General features: G+C 48.5%; 2 protein-coding genes across 5 annotated transcripts in view; one reads left to right on the top strand and one right to left on the bottom strand.

Moving 5' to 3' along the window:
* Window positions 1-2,698: 2,698 nt before the first annotated feature.
* On the bottom strand, window positions 2,699-8,642 carry C14H2orf68 (chromosome 14 C2orf68 homolog). Its single transcript, XM_067704503.1, has 4 exons — window positions 8,111-8,642; window positions 7,909-8,027; window positions 6,865-7,016; window positions 2,699-6,498 (listed from the first exon to the last, which is right to left on the bottom strand). Exons 1-4 carry the CDS (start codon window positions 8,545-8,547, stop codon window positions 6,376-6,378), a joined length of 831 nt encoding a protein of 276 aa, XP_067560604.1. The 5' UTR covers window positions 8,548-8,642; the 3' UTR covers window positions 2,699-6,375.
* A 1,479-nt stretch (window positions 8,643-10,121) lies between these two features.
* The window catches only part of USP39 (ubiquitin specific peptidase 39), a 30,187-nt gene continuing 23,196 nt past the window's right edge, over window positions 10,122-17,112 (top strand). Inside the window, exons 1-5 of one of the 4 annotated variants that reach the window (XM_067704501.1) lie at window positions 10,310-10,434; window positions 10,875-10,926; window positions 13,317-13,386; window positions 14,656-14,750; window positions 15,999-16,135. In XM_067704501.1, coding sequence (XP_067560602.1) covers window positions 13,331-13,386; window positions 14,656-14,750; window positions 15,999-16,135 — 288 coding nt within the window. In that variant the 5' untranslated portion in view covers window positions 10,310-10,434; window positions 10,875-10,926; window positions 13,317-13,330. Of the gene's footprint in view, window positions 10,435-10,874; window positions 10,927-12,819; window positions 12,851-13,316; window positions 13,387-14,655; window positions 14,751-15,998; window positions 16,136-17,112 lie in introns of those variants that run through there. The other 3 variants (XM_067704497.1, XM_067704500.1, XM_067704499.1) reach the window with 3 other exon arrangements.

The raw sequence follows: 17,112 nt of genomic DNA, 5'->3' as shown, positions 1-17,112 counted from the left end.
GGACGAAGGGGCCCAGTACGCACCTCCCCGGAGCGCCCCGCCGCCGCCGCCACCGTGTCTGCTCGGCCCCCGCGTGGCGCCGTCCCCGGCTGCGGCCCTCGGAGCTGCCCTGAATGGTTTAAAGGGCCGAGCAGCCCCTCCCCCGGCGCCCCGGACCGAGCCGCGCCGCCCGCCGGGACGTGGAGTCCGCGCCGCCCCAGCCCTGGCGCTCGCGCCCAGCCGGGAACTACAACTCCCGAGCCCCCGCGCCCGCGTCACGCTGGAAGGGTGGGCGGTGCCCCGACTTCTGGGGACCTGGACGCCGAGGGCGGTGGCCTGGGACCCCAGCGGAGGCTCTGACACCGATGCGAAAAGGATAGTCCCGTCTACCTGCACCGGCGGGGGAAGCTTCGGGAGGCGGGGAGCTCCGGGTGTGCACTGCCTTCCCGCTGCACGTGTGATTGTCACCGCGCACGTGGCTGGAGGAATCCTCCCTCAGCCGCCGCGCACATTTTGCAGCCTGGACTGGCCGACAGTGACTTCGGGCAGCCTCCCTCCATGTGGCACCCCGTGCCTGCCGCTGTCCAAGGCGAGGTGGGTCTGCAGAGAAGCAAGCACAAAGCCTTGGCTGTTCCTTAGGAAACCAGCGCTCTGGATTTGGCTTTTGCTTCCCTCGGCTCAGCAAACTCTGGAGGAGGGCTACTTTCATCAGATACATTTTATTTTCCGGGGTACTAGTACACAGTGTACTGTCCAGAAGTCAGTGTCCAAAATGTGTTTCCTGACTGCTGAACACTCACTTGAAACAATATCCATTCAAAGTAGACACACTTGGCCAGGTGTTGGGAGGCAAAGGAGAGGAGAGGAAGGCAGGAGACCCAGAGCAATCTGGGAAAAAGCAAACAACTGTGAGGATAAATTACCCAACAGCTTCACCAAAATTTATGTTGAATGAAAAAAATGCACAACCTAAAAGTTGAGAATTGTTTTATTCGGTAGACTTTCTGAGGACTCAAGCCCTGGAGGAAGCCTCTCGGATACCTCTGAGGGACTGCTCCAAAGAAGCAGGGGAGAAGCCAGGATGGGAGTTTTTGCAAAACCCAGGTATTTGTAATATCAAAAGCTTACTGTTAATTAAAGACCAGTAAACAGACACCTCAAGTTAAAGAATTAGCGCTTTTCTATGTATGGGAAGATACAAGAGTCTGGGCTCATTGAAATCATTCCTTTGATACGCACCTTAACTATCTACGCCAGTATCCTGCTTTTCTCCACCCTGAATCCCCTCAGGGTGCACAGCAGGGGATGGCCGCAGGCTTGATGGTCACATCTTTTTTCCTGACATGGCAGGAGACATTCTTCGTCCACACTTAACAGGCCAAGGGTGCCCTCCTAGACATTCTTTTCATGATTAAAAGAGCAGGAGGTCTTCCTTTCACACACTGGAAGTGTAACTGGCACTCTAAACGGCAGCCCAGCATATCTGTTGGAGCCCTTGTGAGACAACACTGGGGCTGACAGACGTTTACTTGAAGGGAGCATGGGCCCAGGCTGCTGGGAACCAGGGAGCTTAAGTTCGGCAGCACTGGTGAAGCAAATGTAATAGGCAGAAACAGGGCCCTGTACCATGGGGGAAATGGAGAAGATAAACTAACTGGACGACAGCTTGAGGAAGGAGAAACCTTTCTGGACCTAGTGGAAGGTAAAAACACAAACAGGAAAGCTGTTGGAGGGCCCTCTTCCAAATTGCATCAGCACAAGCAGTTAAATCAGGGTCAAAAAGTATGGCAGTGCACAGCGATCACCGTACAAGAAACCTGGCTGAAGGACCGGGGGGTGGAAAATCCAGTCCGTCTGCTGGCCATGCTGTGCCCCAGGACAAGGGAGTGCCTCTTTCTAATTTACCAAGAAGCACCAACTTCCTGCCCAGGAGTGTTGTCCTTGGAGCAGACACCTTTTTCTCCTCTGCCCAATGGCGCCCTGAACGCTCAGCATTTCCTACTGCTTTGGAAGCTTTGCAATTTAAAAAAAATATATATTTTCTTTTTTTGATGTGGCCCATTTGTAAAGTCTTTATTGAATTTGTTACAATATTGCTTCTGTTTTTTATGCTTTGGTTTTTTGGCGGGGAAGCATGTGGGATCTTAGATCCCTGACCAGGAATGGAACCTGCACCCCCTGCATTGGAAGGCGAAGTCTTAACCACTGGACCACCAGAGAAGGCCCCTGGAAGCTTTGCAATTCTTAATCAACATTTACTATCACCTGTTGAGCTGGGTTTCAGTTCCTCTCCCACCACGATCATGGGGAAGGCCTGAGAAGGCTACTCAGGTTCTAAACTGGCCGTTCTATCCTAAAGTAGGGGTAAGGCAAGCACCCCAGAACCTTGACAAGGAGGCAGATTTGGGTTTAACGTGACAATCAGAGTCATCCCTAAAACAGAGAATTAGCCCAAGACAGAAGGGCTCTTCATGGGTAGTCGGTAGGGAGGAGTTGCGTATCAGGTAAAAAGTAGGACCAGATATCTTTAAAAGGCCTTTCCAGCTCTAATGCCACGTGAGTCTACTTGTTATGCTCCAACCAGGACAGTTCTTAAAATAGGCAGAACAAGAGATGAGATTTCAAGTGCTGATTCTGCGCTGCTGAATGACTTTAGGGCAGCATGTAATCTTCATTTCCTTATGTACACAAGTGATTTCACAACTCTTGGCAAAAACAGTGCTATAAAAATAGTAAGTTTATTGGCTGAAAAAAATACTGTATTTGAAAAGTACCTTCCTTCCAGGATTTTCAAATAATTTCCATGTCACTTTATTCATCCAAACGCAGAAACGAAATGAGAAAAGAGAAGAATGTATAGCTTTTTACACACTTAACACGACACAGCCAGTGCAACCAGTCTCATTCTGGTGGCTCTGGGAAGGCAGAGGGGCCATTCACTCTCTTCCCTTCTGGCATCACTCCACCTCCTGGGGAAATCTGGGGTGGCTTGGTCATTTGATTCCTCAGGGACAGGAGTTCAAGGAGGGAGCTTAAAACGTTTCAGATAATTGTCACCATTCCATGGTTCTTCTTCCCAAAGAAGGCTCAGAGGTAGGAAAGTAATCTGTCCTTAGTTTTCTTTCTATATGCCCCATTTATATTTGTGACCAGCTGGGGGATCCCTACCTTACCATCCACAGATCCTGTCAGATGCACAGCAAACTGGATACCCGCCACCCCAAAGGGTTTCTTCCAGTTTCGTGGGCTAATCTCTAGATGGCAGTGCCCCTCAGAGTGGAACAATGGAGACGGAATGTCCCTTTCAGACGCTCATCCACAGGGAGAAGCATTTTTTTTGGCCACGTCGTGAGGCATGTGGGATCTTAGTTCCCCGACCAGCAATCGAACCTGCATCCCCTGCATTGGAAGCGCAGAGTCTTAACCACTGGACTGCCAGCGAAGTCCAGGAACAAGCATTTCTTATTGCCCACGTTGGTCCTACCGGCTGGCCGGGCTCCTACTCTCACTCAGTACAAAAGGCTTTGCATTCTCCTTTTCCCTTCTTGCGTTACCTTCTTCAAAGACTTCCACACTTGCCAGCTGGCTGGAACTCAAGCTTTAGTGTTTACTCTCGCACAGCCCAAAGCCCCTGCAGGCCCCAGCTTCCTTCTATTAGTAATCACCCACTGTGGCCCAGGAAACACAAAGCCTTAAAATCCAAGGCTTAGCCTTAGTAAGTGAAGATCACTTCATTTTGGATGAACGTCAGATATGCTTGTCAGGCTACAAGACTGTGTTTTTTAAGGCGGCTGAGAATATATCTAGTTAAATGAGTGTTGATTCTGAAGCAGTCTGCCGGAAAGCCCCAGCTAGTCTAATGCTGTTGCCACCGCACCAAACAGCACAGGACAGTCCTCTTTGGGACATCTCTAGAGCCTCTGGGAAATGCTCTGGAACATGCTCCTTGATGGCAAAGCACTGATATTTGAAAACAGCTGGAAGACATCGAGAGGCAAGTCCGGTAACCATACTGGATAGTACTACCTTGGACTGGGATGAGGTGTGGCAGAAGCAACGAGCGAAGCTGTAAGGCTGTCAGTGGGCTGAGGGCCATCACCAGAGAAGCATCTCAGGCACACCTGCAGTGATGACACCATCACCACCAACAGGCCTGCTCTGAAGGACAATGCCTCATTTAAGTACCAGGCTTAGCGCTTTATATAGTCTCGTGGCACAAATTAGCTACAAATTAGAATGTTTTCTTGAGTGGAAAATATTTGATATGCACTTGATATAAAGCAAAGGGCCTCAAGAAAACGCTTGCAAGCAAGATATTACCATCATTCTCTTACCTGAGAGTGTTAGGATTACACGATAAACACACAGAAGGACAGGATAGGTACACAATTCTCACAGGAATGGAGGCTAAAATTTCAGGTGCCATGCCCCCAACCTCCTCTTCTGGACTTGTTTCTAAATTCTATAATAAATCCAGGAAACGGGCCATCCAGCCGTGAGAAGACGAACCTCAAAATATTTCCAGACTAGGAAGCCTAAAAGTTCCAGTGAAATCCTATGTCCAAGTCAGAAGATCAGCTGAAGAGCTGGAAGACTAAAATGACTGGTGCTGAGCTGCAGGAAGATTGGGGATAGAACATGGCATAGTCTCCTCGACCCGGGAGGCTCTGGAGGGTAGTTAACGTTAAAAGTCAAAAGGCACTTGCAGCCTGGCTGAATGAGGACAGACTTTCTCCTTCGAAAGCAGAACTGAGCCCAGGACTGGCAAGTTTAAGGCATTTAACCTTGGGCCAGCCCTGGGGGTCGAGAGTGTGCTGGTCCCTGGCTGCCTTCACAACCAGGTCCTTCTAATTTACCCACCTCACTCACCTTCCCCGCGAGCTGCGACTTGCTGCATTTTAACGATGGAGTCGAAGTAGCTGCCTTGCCCCATTTCAGAGGGGGTAGATTTGCAGGGGTGTATAGGGCATGAACCAGAAGTGCTCTCAGGTGTCCTTTAAGAGAAAAGCTGCTGAGAGGGACCAGCCAGACTGATCTTGAGACCCTGATGAGGAAAGACCTGTGGGGCAGGGGGCTTTGGTTTGAAGAAGTCTCAGTGCTCACGGGCTCACTTAAACCCCATACTTCAAGTCACTGAGGTTAGGCCCATTTGCTGGAAAACTGAAGTGGCTTGGAACTGCAGTGCGTGGGATCGCTTGTGGATTTCTCAGACTGTAGCCCAACCCTGCATTAGGAAAAATGTTCACTTAGGTGAAAGCAGTGATATTCCTGGGATCTTTACTCTCAGGATCTACTGGGAGTTTTATATACTCTATACTCCTGGGAGGTAGGAAAGGAGAAAGCACAGAGCAGGGGAAGGGCAGATGAAGGAGGTTTGTTTCGCTCCCTCTAGGGCTCTCTTCAGGCTTTTTTTTTTTTTTTCTTTTTCCCAACTAGGGCTTGAAACAGACAATTATTGCTAATGTTGAATTTCCCTTTGTATGTACATTCAAGGCTGTTAAATCACATTTGGAAACACGGTTTCAGGCTTGTTTTGATAATTCCCTTTTAGCCTGAACAGAGGATGGTCTGTTCACAGCTAGGGATGAGGCTGGAAGCTGGAATTCTGTAGTCCGAACCCTGGCAGGTTTTGCTGCAAGAAATCCTCACAGTTTAATCCTGGCATCATCTTTCTAGATCTCCTTACCTAGACTGTGTGAAGCGGTGGAGCATGGAAGAAACCTGCAAAAACCACGGAAGGGGAGGAAGACATCCTCACAAGTAGGCGTCAAAGAAGATCATCTCCCTCGACTGGTATCAGAATTACTGGGAGAGCCTGTCAGGAAGGTAGACCCCAGTACCCCATCTCCAAAGTCCTGAGCATCCGTAGCTGAGCAGTCACACTGGGAGGTGGCGGGCGGGGTGGAACTGATGGATTGGGAGACAAAAAAGATGAAGGAAAGAAAAGAACAAAGAAACAGAGCTGAAAAGATGATCTAGGAAAGCACGGATGGAAGTGAACAGAAACACAGAAGAAAGGAACCATAAAATAACAAACGGGGCTTATGGAGCAGCGTGGTCAGATGCCCTGGCGCATGTGACCTTGGTGAGAAAGCAGCACGTTGGCAGAAGGTCTCATAAGCCTCATCTCTCCCCGGAATCTTTGCTTCCAGAACACCAAGCTAACCAAACAAAATTCTCAAAAACGTCCAGAACATTAGGCTGGTCAAATGAGCCAATATACGAGAAAGAATGGCTACAAGGGAGGTGGCCAGGCGTAGTCCCTGTGACACCCTTTTCCTGTGGATGTGGCAGCTCTGGGGCGGGGGGGGGCGGGGCTGGTCCTCAAGATCAGCTCAGACTGGTCCTGGCACCCCCAAACTAGGGGCGGCTCCCTGGACAGCGACTCCAGTCTGGTCAGTGTCGGTTCTGGCGCTTTGCAATCTCCTCCTGGATGCGCAACTTGAGGGCCTCTCGCATGGGTGGCTCCAGAGGCGTGTGTGCTGACACCTCCTCGCTCACCCTTCCTGGATCATCATCCTACGTGGAGGAAGGGTCGGGAAGCTCAGGGCCTGGCCTCTTCTGAAAAGGCGACCTGCCCTGTCCCTAGACAACACTCTCAGAGAACTCTGTTTGACTCACAACTTCTTGCCAATGCCTGTCATTTCCCAGGTGTCCCCTGTAATAGTGACTCTCAACTGGGGGCCATGAGCCCTCCCTGTTGCCCGCTGAGAATCACTGTGTGACGGGAGTGACTTGTGCTCAAAAGCATCGCCCAGCAGTCTGTGCTCTCATGTGGAACAAACACTTCCCACTGGCCCTGAGGAAAACAGTGGCTCCAGGTCCGGCAGTGATTTCCATCACGGCCCAGGACCTTCAGGCTGCAGCTGTTTCCATCGGGCGTACCTGATACACGATAACTGAAGTGACGTCTCCGCTGTCCGCCTCATATTCTAAGCAGAAGAGCTGATGGCCAGGGAGCTCTGGCTCAGAGCTGCCACTACTGCTGCTTTCACCAGACTCCTCACAGCCTGGGTTGCTTGGGTGGGTAGAGCCATCTGGAAGGATGAACCAGAGTGAGAGGGAAGGGAGGAAGGCTGCTGGAACCCCTGCCCAAAGATGATACAGGAAAACATATTGTAAAGCCCCAATCTTCTCATGGACCCAGAATGTACCTGTGTGTGTGTGTGTGTGTGTGTGTGTGTGTGAAATCAGCCGCCTATCAGGAATTTTATTCACCTTTGTATCCCTGCCCCAGGACCAGCACAGTCCTACCACGCAGTCGGTATACAGTGCACATCTGTCTACACGGTTGTAAGGTAGTGGAGAGATGAATAGGGCTCTGCCTGGGTTCAAATTCAGGCTCTGCCATTTACTTCTCTGATATCTCCAACAAGTTACGAAACCTTTCTCTGCCTGTTTCCCTGACTGTGAATCAGAAATGATAATAGTTCCCATCTTACCGGGTCCTCTGAAAGCTAAATGAATGACTGCACATAACCTCTAAAAACACTCATAAAAGAAGCTCAAAAAATTTAGCATCGCACATTAACTACTGTAATCTCTAGATCACAAGTAAGCTGGAGAAAAAAACCCATTAACTGGGTCTGGGCTTCATTCCACAATTATGTCCTCGTCGCCTAGAGCTGTGCCAAACTTTTTTCCTGTTAGCTGGTGGGAGTGCGAAAATATAGTACGCTGGGGGCAAAGCGGCGGACAACTTGCCGACTCTCAGGGACGTCCGGTAATAGTGATGCTTAACTGCGGGCCTTGAGCCCTCCCTGTGCTGCGGGCAGAATCACTGAGCGGCGATTGGGGAGCGTCGAGATAGACGTTGGAGATAAAATGAGCCTTGGGAGGTAGGACATAGTTTTTTCCCAGACACAAAAGAAGAGCGCGTGTAGGCAGAGGGCCCGGGGGCAGAAGAGCGCGCGGGGCGGGCGGCCTCACCTCGGTGTCGCGGCAGGTACACCTGCAGGTCGGGCTTTCGGGGCCGAGTGGGCGCGGGCGTGTGCCGCCTCCTCGCCTTCTCCCTGGCCGCCTGCTTCACCTTCTTGTCGTAGTCGTCCCTGCGGGGAGCCGAGCGGGAGTCAGGGACGGCCGAGCCAGGCCAGGCTGGGACTGGCAGCCGTGGCGCGGGGCGGGGCGGTACCGGGCGAGCTGGTTCCGTCGGATGTGGTGCACGAAGCCGTGGCTCATGTCCAGCCGCCCGCCAGGCTTGCAGCAGAGCCCGGGTCCGGGCCCCGGCGCCGCTTCCATCTGGAGACCCTGTGCGCGGAGCCGCCGCCACCGCCGCCGCCGCCGCCTCCTCAACGGCCCCAACTGCCACCCTCCTGCCCCCGAGAGCTCCGCGCCCCTCTTCACTCGACTTTCGACCCTGCGCCCTGACGTCGGCCGGGAAATGGCCAGCCGGGCCGAATGTCCCAGCGCGCGGAGTTCCTGGAGCGGGCGGGGCGGGGGGCAATGGGGCATGCGCAACTTCCACTCCGGGGCGGGGCTTTTCTTTCGTTGTGACCTTATCAGTAGGAAACCAGGATTTAGGTTTAGTGCTGCTACATCAGAAAATCCAGAAAAACACAAAGCACCCATCACACCACTCAGCGTTCGGTGTGGAGCCTTCCCGTCCTTTTTCCTGTGCTTGGATGCTGTGAAACTCCATCACCAGCTGCGTGACCTTGGCTGACTGTTGCACCCCGCTGTGTCTCAGTTTACTCATTTGTAAATGAGGGCACTGATATCACCTACCTCCAAAGAGGTCGTGAGGAGGCGAGTGCCAGGGCAGGGCACACAGCGGCGCCCCGGCCGCCCAGCCCAGCCCGCGCCCGCCCGGGGCTCCGCGCCGCCGCCGGCGGGGACGCTCCTTCCAGCCAGCGCAGCACCAGAGCTCTGCGGACTTTCCCGCTACCCAGCTCGTCTCGGCGCCCACCGGACCGATGTCTTAACTCTCGGCGTGGGAGGACCCAGGGCCTTTCAGGCGTCTGAGACTGTGCCATTTTTGAATCCTCTTTAAAAAGAGATAAAAGTAGGAATCCGTGATTAGAACAGGGACAGACTGGTACATCCGCACAGTGGGATGCCGCTGAGCAATCAAAAGGAACGAGCACTCAACAACTTGGATGAATCTCAAAACAAACACGCCGAGTGAAAGAAGCCGGGGATAAAAAGAGGACTCTCTGGGTGCTTCTATTTATATAAGACTCTAACAAGTGACACTGATCTCTAGCGACAGAAAGCAGATCAATGGTCGGGGCAGGGGAACACTTGGTGGATGGTGGTTAGGTTCATTATCTTGATCGTGGTGGTGGTTTCAGAGTGTATACATACCTCTATCAGTATTCAGCAAATTGCACACTTTAAACGTGAATTTTTTTTTTTTTCGGTACGCAGGCCTCTCACCGTTGCGGCCTCTCCCGTTGCGGAGCACAGGCTCCGGACGCGCAGGCTCAGCGGCCATGGCTCACGGGCCCAGCCGCTCCGTGGCACGCGGGATCCTCCCGGACCGGGGCACGAACCCGTGTCCCCTGCATCGGCAGGCGGACTCTCAACCACTGCGCCACCAGGGAAGCCCTAAACGTGAATTTTATTGTATGTCAATCACACCTCAGTAGAACTGTACAAAGTATTGAATAGTTCAGGGCTGTGGAAGGGGTCGTGAAAGTCACAGACCCTGAAGCTTGAGCTTCAGTAGCGTCACTAGTCTTCTGCTCGTCGTTTGCATTTTTCTGTGATACCAAGAACAATCCTCTAAATGTGGAATTAGAGCCGTCGGATTGCTCCACGAAGGCGATGACTTGGGGATGTCGCCTAGTTCTGTGCAGGGCCGTCGGTCTCCGAGGCTCGGAGACTGGAGACGACCTGCCAATTCTGTTTTGGGGACACAGAGTATCTTGAAGACACCTGGGGCCCAATGACAACTTTTTTTAATCCAGAATTTCCGCAGCCAGTGAAAGGTTCCTGCCTCTTTAAACGAGTAATAATTAAAGTGGCAGTAGGCCCGCCTATCGGCCTCAGGTGCGCGCGCTCCCGCAAAGACCCGCCCCCCCCCCCGAGGCGTAGTACTTCCCAGAAGTTCTCTGCGGCTTGATTTGTCCCCATCGGCGACTCGTAGAAAACCTTGGGCTTGATAACAGCGCCGCTCCTGATTGGCCGCTTGCCGCGTGCTTGGTCTTCCTTGGAGTCTGCGCCGGGCGACTCGGCCGGTGGTGGCGATGTCCGGCCGGTCCAAGCGGGAGTCCCGTGGATCCACCCGCGGGAAGCGCGAGTCCGAGTCGCGGAGCAGCTCGGCTCGTGTCAGACGGGAGCGAGATCGGGAGCGGGAGACAGAGGCTCCGAGCTCCCGGGGCAGTCTGGTGCGCGTGAAGCGGGAGGTCGAGCCGGCGAGCGCGCGCGAGGCCCTGGCGCCCGTGATCCCGGCGGTGCGGGTGAAGCGGGAGCGCGAGGCCGACGAGGACTCGGAGCCTGAGCGGGAGGTGCGAGGTGCGCGGGGCCGGGCGCGGGTTCCACTGTCGCGTTCTTCTTTTTCTTTTTCCAACCTTCTCTCCCCACGGGGAAGTCACACTCCACTCGCGACCCGACTCCGTTTTAATGAGGATAGTACTAGTCTTGATCAGGATCGTAGCTATAGCGTTTCTAACAGTAATAAGAACAGGTAGCTTTCCTTTATCGGATGTCTAATGCGGGCCAGGCGCTGTGCTAATTGTTTTACAGGTGTCCCTTCTTTTTAGTTTTTTACAAAATACCTGAGGAGTGAGTCTTGCTGTAATTTCTGAGTGGAGAGCCTGAACGCTGTGCACTTGGACCACACTGCCCTGTTATCCAGGGCTGTAGCAGCCAGGAGATATGGATTCTAGTCCTGCCTCTGAGACTGAGTCACGGTGGTTTGGGAAAGTGATTTTCACGTGTCTGTCCCTCTCTAGGTTAACGGAAGGAGTCCTGGAACCCATGACCTTTGAGAGCCCTAATAAGCCAGTGAGTCTGTCAGTTCCCATCTATGACTGTACCCTCTGCCTTTTTCTGCTGGACTCGTTCTGCTTCTCTTAGTAATTTCTGGAGACTTCTTGGCCAAGCCATGGTACTCTGTAGTGTGTACACTCTTTTCCAACTTGTTGATATCTTACCAATCATTAAGTAGGTTTCTATCATTTCTGAAGCTTTTCCTGTTTACCTCAATTACATCTTTTCCTTCTCTGAACTTGGAACTTCTGCATTGAACATGTTCCTATGTACTTGTTTTCTGGTGAGTTAGCAGGTGAACATATCACAAGGCTACATGTTAGGGGCAGTGTTCATGGGGGGGGGTGGTCTTCATTCTCCAGGATTTTATAATTCAGTCTCTGCACCTGGTTATCTATATAAAATTATACTCTTATGTTAACTCTTAAATTTCTAGCTCAGAATCCTGTGTTTGACATATTTTTATATTACCCTCAGGGTCCAGATTAGCACCTTGCTCGTGGAAAGTGCTTGATAAATGTTCTTTGAATAATCTAGTTAATAATTTCAGGGTATTCTTTGATTTCCTTTACTTAAATATTCTGTCAGCCTCATGTTTCCCTTTCTTTGGAAGAGAAATTGTTTCTTAGATATTTTGTATACTTACGGTAAGGAGATTGTTTTCTCTGGGACACACTAGGATCCCAGTTGAGGTTACTGCTGTTTTCTTTTTTCCCTTTTATTTTTTTCATGAAATAGATTATAGGTACTAAGATGAGCTAAATGTCAAGCACATGTATAGTTTAAAGAAGAGTGTGGATATATATCCTTAAATCTACCACTTGTCAAGAATTGTGAAGGGTCTGAGATTTTACCCTTTTTGTACACTACCAAGTTAGCCTGCCGTGGTTTCATGGATGCTGATGGAAGACATGGAGCTATTGGGCTTGAGACAGCTTATTGCAGCAATAACAGTAGCCAGAATATAGCATTGTCACTTCACTGAGTCAGTTCCCACAGTGCAACACGATGAGAACCCATACACACAGTGGGTGGCCTCACAGGACAAGAACTCTAAGCTTAGACAACCCAAATCTTCTATAATGGGCTGTGAGCTTGCCTCCCCTTTGCTCTGTAGGGACACACTGTCTCCTACTTCCAAAGCTATAGAAACAAACTTCACTGTACAAACAACTTTGACAAGATAGTCTGGAGGCAGTCAGTGCCTCTGGTCACAATATGTGCAGAAGTTCGAGAGACCCATGGAGAGTTGCCTCCCGATGCTGTTCAGCTTAAGAAGTGGTACTTAACCAGTACCTTAGAAGCTCCCATAGGCCCCTTCCTAGTTGCATCTGCCTTCCTTGCTTGCTTGGGTAATCACTGAATTTTTTCTAATCATTTCTATTTTTATTATTATTTACAGTTTTACCTCACATATACATCCCTGAGTAGAACTGTATTTTATTTTGTATTTGTTATAAATGGAATCATACTATATGTTGTCTTCTGTTTTGCCTTTTTTTTTTTTTTCCGCTAGCCATATTGTTGACGTTTATCCGGCAACACAGTGTTCTATTGATGATATACCAAAATGTATTCCTCCCATTTTTATATGTTGTAGACATTTGGGTTGTTTCCAGTTTGGTCTCTTTCAAATATTGCTGCTATAAATATTCTTTAGTAAAGCATTCCTCATGGCACATGTGCAAAAGTTCTCTAGGGTATATAAGTAGGAGAGAGATTGCTGGGCCAAAAGGTCTGTGTATTTTCAGCTTTGATCTTGCTGTACTATTTTCTAAGAGGTTGTAACAGTTTATACTCCCACCAGCAGTTACATGAGCATTCTCACTGTTCTTCATATTTGCCAACACTTGGAATTGCCTGATTTTATTTTTTCCTCTCTGGTAGGTGTGAAGTGGTATATCATTGTGCAAGGAAATTTGCATGTTCTTGATTACTGGTGAGGTTGAGCATCTTTTCTTTCTTTCTTTTTCTTTTTGGCCATGCTGTGAAGCTTGCAGGATCTTAGTTCCCCAACCAGGGACGAACCCCAGCCCCCTGCAGTGGAAGCACAAGAGTCCTAACCATTGGACAGCCAGGGAATTCCCAGCATTTTTTCATAAGTTTGAGGGCTGTCTTCCTCATTTCCTTTTGGGTTGTCTTTTTTTTTTTTTTTTTTTTTTTTTAAATCTCCACCAGATTTCTTTATGTAATTGCAAGCAATTCCTTTGTTGGTTATATGTGTTTCAAGAATATCCTCTCAGTTTGTGGTCTGTTCCGTTAAGTGGGCTTCTTTGGTGTTGTCAGGCTGCCTGTACAGGAGCTCATCCTGATTAATTTTTCCCATTTTTGTGTTTGTTTGTACTGGTAGTTGACCCTGAGTGTGGGTTTCCCATTTTCAGAGCTTTTGATGCTTTTCCTTTCAGCAAAAAATGGCCGCATGGATTCTGAGGATCGGAGGAGCCGCCACTGCCCCTACCTGGACACCATTAACAGGTCGGTAGCACAGGAATGCCTAGGGCAGCAAAAGAACAATGGAGTCTCTGCAGAAAGTTCTTTGGACTGTACGTTAAAAATACGTTCCAAAACTTTAGCTCTTTTAAAGCTTTCTGCCCAGAAAACTGTGCCTCTTGCCTTGTTTTTTAATCTTTGCCCTTCAATTTAAAGTGTCAGAGAGCATGTTGTTTTAGGGTGGGCATATGCAGAAAGAGCTTTTAGCTCATTTTGAATTTGTATGAGGAAATAAAGGGATATGTGGTGTCGATGACAATAGCAAATTTAAATATTATTGAGCACTGACTGTGTGCTAGGTACTACTCTAGGTGCCTGGGATTCAGCAGAGGAAAATCAGACAAAAATATATCCTAAAGCAGAGGTGTTTACCCCATCTTGGTATTCTTTGATCCCAGATGCATTTTAGGATGGTTTTTCATTTATGCCGTAGGGTGGCACTGTCTAATAGACTTTTCTGCAACAATGGAATTGCTCTTTAAGGGCTGTCCATTGTGGTAGGCACGGGCTACTTGTGGATATTGAGCACTTGAAATGTGGCTTGAGGAACTGAATTTTAAATTTTATTTAATTTTAATTATTTTACTTTTAAACACCAGTAGCTATGTGTGGCTAGTGGCCCCTTTAACTGACAGTGCAGCTTTCCTGGGACCATTACCAATTAATCAGAGTTAATGCTTGGGAATGAATCCTCTTGCCACCTGTGAATTCAGTGGAGGTAAACTTTCTTTTATCGCTTAACCCGCCCAGTACTCATATACCATTACTTTGCACTTGAATAGATAGATCTGTTTGTAGGTATTCCCCTAAAGTTCTTCAGGCTTCCCGTTTATTTTTATGGACAAAAATAAAATTTTCTTTTATGAAAGGGTTTATTCACTCTTTTTATGTCCTTCCTTTAATGTCTTTTAATTTGGAATGCTGTTGGGGCCCTGTTACTTTAGTCCTACTTGTGGCTTTTCCTCCAGAGAAAGTAATGGAAGATTCTCAACTGGTTGTGAATACTCAAAAGAAAGAGGGTCGTTGATGGAGATGCCTTTGCACTGCTTTGGGGCTTGGTGGGTGGCGGTGCTATATTAAATGCCTAGGTAAGGAAGAGTTAATGTTCCCCACGGTTTGTATGTGATTGTTGAACTGTTCTCTGAAGGCGGCTGTGTGACTGCAGAACAGGAAGCCAGGGACACTGCTTCGCTCAGGTGCTCACCTAGGCAACCATCCCTATTAATTGTTTCTGTTTTGTTTTGGTTCTCTTAGGAGTGTGCTGGACTTTGACTTTGAGAAACTGTGTTCCATCTCCCTCTCGCATATCAATGCGTATGCCTGTCTGGTGTGTGGCAAGTACTTTCAGGGTAAATAAATGTTTTGCATCACATTTTCAGCACTAGCCACAGTTCTATTCAGGGATTTTTTTTTTTGAAGTAAGTAAGCTGCTGTTAGGAATCATGTCTAATAAGCCCTATCTTTGTTCCCAAGAAGGTGGAATACTCTTAGAAAATCCACAGGAGGTTCTCTGATTGGTCAGAACCTGAATACATGTGAAAGGAAGAAAGAACTAGCCATATGAGAGACTATGTAGGAAGTACCAGAGACTCTGGGTTTTTGAATCTCTGATGTTTTCTATACTTATGTCTTTTTCTGAGAATCCTTTTACTCTAAGGAATTTTTCATTCTGTTCTTCTCTGGAAATTTATTATTTCAGTTCATTCAGAGCAAGCAAATGCTTTGTACACAGTATAGTGGAGGATTCAAAAGAATTATAAACTGCATTCTTTGCTGTAATAAGGATCTTATAAACTGTCAAGGTTAACACGTAAAACAATCAGCAGACTCTCTTAAGACCATAAAGATTACTGCTGGACTGTGTGGCGCTGAGTATAAATAAGGATGATAGGAGTTGAAATATGCAAAAATATGCAAAGGATGATGGGAGTTGAAATATGCAAAGTTGAAATATGCAAAGATCATTGTTAGCTGGAGTGTTTGTGTAGAGTTCATGGAGGAGGTGGAACTTGTACTCTGTATGCAGGACATAGAGTTTGAATAGGTTAAGGGTGAGATGCTCTAGAAAGGAGTGGCAACGTGAACAAAAGTATGTGGGTACAGGATTGTCGTGAATGTGGACAGTTGAAATCTCAGGACTAGGTGATGATGGACTGTCACAGATATGTACGTGTGTATGTGCAAATCAGTGTATGCATGTACGTACATGTATATGATATATACATGGATATTCCTAGTTTCTAATACGTGAAACTAGCTCATATACATAAACACATACATATATGCACACACACAGACACATACATATACACACACACGCACAAATACACCCACACATATTTTCTATGTTCATGTATATGAAATTAGTTCCCTTATGTCTTGTGCCATCTAGGGAATAAAGATAATGCGCTCTTCTTTCTTGCTAATTTTTGTGATGAGAAGAGTTCATGTGGGAGATTCCTTTCGTGGATGGTGTAGTACTTTGTTTTTGCTGATACTAACATGTTCTGGTACAAAATAATGAAAGGAAAATTACCCCTCATCTGTGTGCTTATGGAGTCTGCCCTTCTCTCATAGCCTTTCACTCTTCCCTACAGGCCGGGGTTTGAAGTCTCATGCCTACATTCACAGTGTCCAGTTTAGTCACCATGTCTTCCTCAACCTCCACACCCTCAAGTTTTACTGCCTCCCAGACAACTATGAGATCATCGATTCCTCGCTGGAGGATATCACGGTGCGTGTCCAAGAGGGTTGGTTTGGAACCAGTTATCCTGGGAGCCACCCCAGGGCTCCTGAGGATCTGCCCCACCCAAGGTCAGGGAAGAATCTCTGACAGTCTCGAGAGGCTCCTTTCGCCTTGGCAGGAACCAGAGAAACAGAGTAAGGAGGTCACAATCCATAATTTTGGCCCATGGTCTACAGCCTAGCTCTGATTTCTGCTTTTAATGTTGAGGGTTAGGACTGAAGGCATATTGCTACTTTTCAATTAGGGTGAAAGCATTTTTGTGAAATAAATTATCCTTCCATATTTTGGAGTAGGGATGTGAATTGGGCCTGCTGTAGGACCTGCTGGATGCCAAGAGGTATACCAGCTTCCGGCTACTTTTGACATGATGCTGCCAAAATGGCCAGCATGTCCATCTGTGGGCTCTGGTTTGTGCCCTGTGCCAAGAGTCACTGCACTTGAGTGAGGAGTGTGGATAGTCCTCTTGGGCTTTGATTACTGTTGGAACTGTTGATTATTGCTTTCCTTTTCAGCAGCGGCTGCATGTTCAATAGAGTTGAATGCTCTATTTATTAAGGAAAGCTTGGTTTTCAGAGTGTTTGAAACACTACTTACTCCACTTCCATATGTTTTATAACAGTCTATTAACGTTGAAGTTAAAGTGGTTAAGGACAGTATTTATAGATGGAGAAACTGAAAGGAATTCAAGCTTTCAAAGTGAGTTAGTGGCGACCTCTGACCAGTGTGTGACATGATGACCCTCATAGGTCTAGGACAGGGAAGGTTCTGATCCTGCCCCTCCAGTCACAGGGAGTCCTGAGATCTCAGTCCTGCACAGATAGGAGGTGACACTCCTGTTCCTGCACCGGGCCTGTGTGCTGGCTCTGTGTGAGGTCCCACCTGGGACTCAGACTCCTGCCTCCTGCAGACTTGCGTGTCCTGCAGCTTCTCCCTGTTGTTTGTCACGGGTTTGGCTGAACCTGCGG

The sequence above is a fragment of the Pseudorca crassidens genome, chromosome 14 (genome assembly GCF_039906515.1).
Source record: "Pseudorca crassidens isolate mPseCra1 chromosome 14, mPseCra1.hap1, whole genome shotgun sequence".
Taxonomy (NCBI): Eukaryota; Metazoa; Chordata; class Mammalia; order Artiodactyla; family Delphinidae; genus Pseudorca; species Pseudorca crassidens.
This window is presented reverse-complemented; position numbering and strand designations above follow the sequence as displayed.

Excerpts from the sequence above, each read along its gene's own strand:
- C14H2orf68 (XM_067704503.1), bottom strand. The coding sequence starts at position 8,547 with ATGGGTGCTTTGTGTTTTTCTGGATTTTCTGATGTAGCAGCACTAAAC. Across the intron at positions 8,028-8,110 it reads CGACGGAACCAGCTCGCCCG|GGACGACTACGACAAGAAGG; the intron begins GTACCGCCCCGC and ends GGCTCCCCGCAG. Across the intron at positions 6,499-6,864 it reads CTTCAGTTATCGTGTATCAG|GATGATGATCCAGGAAGGGT; the intron begins GTACGCCCGATG and ends TCCTCCACGTAG.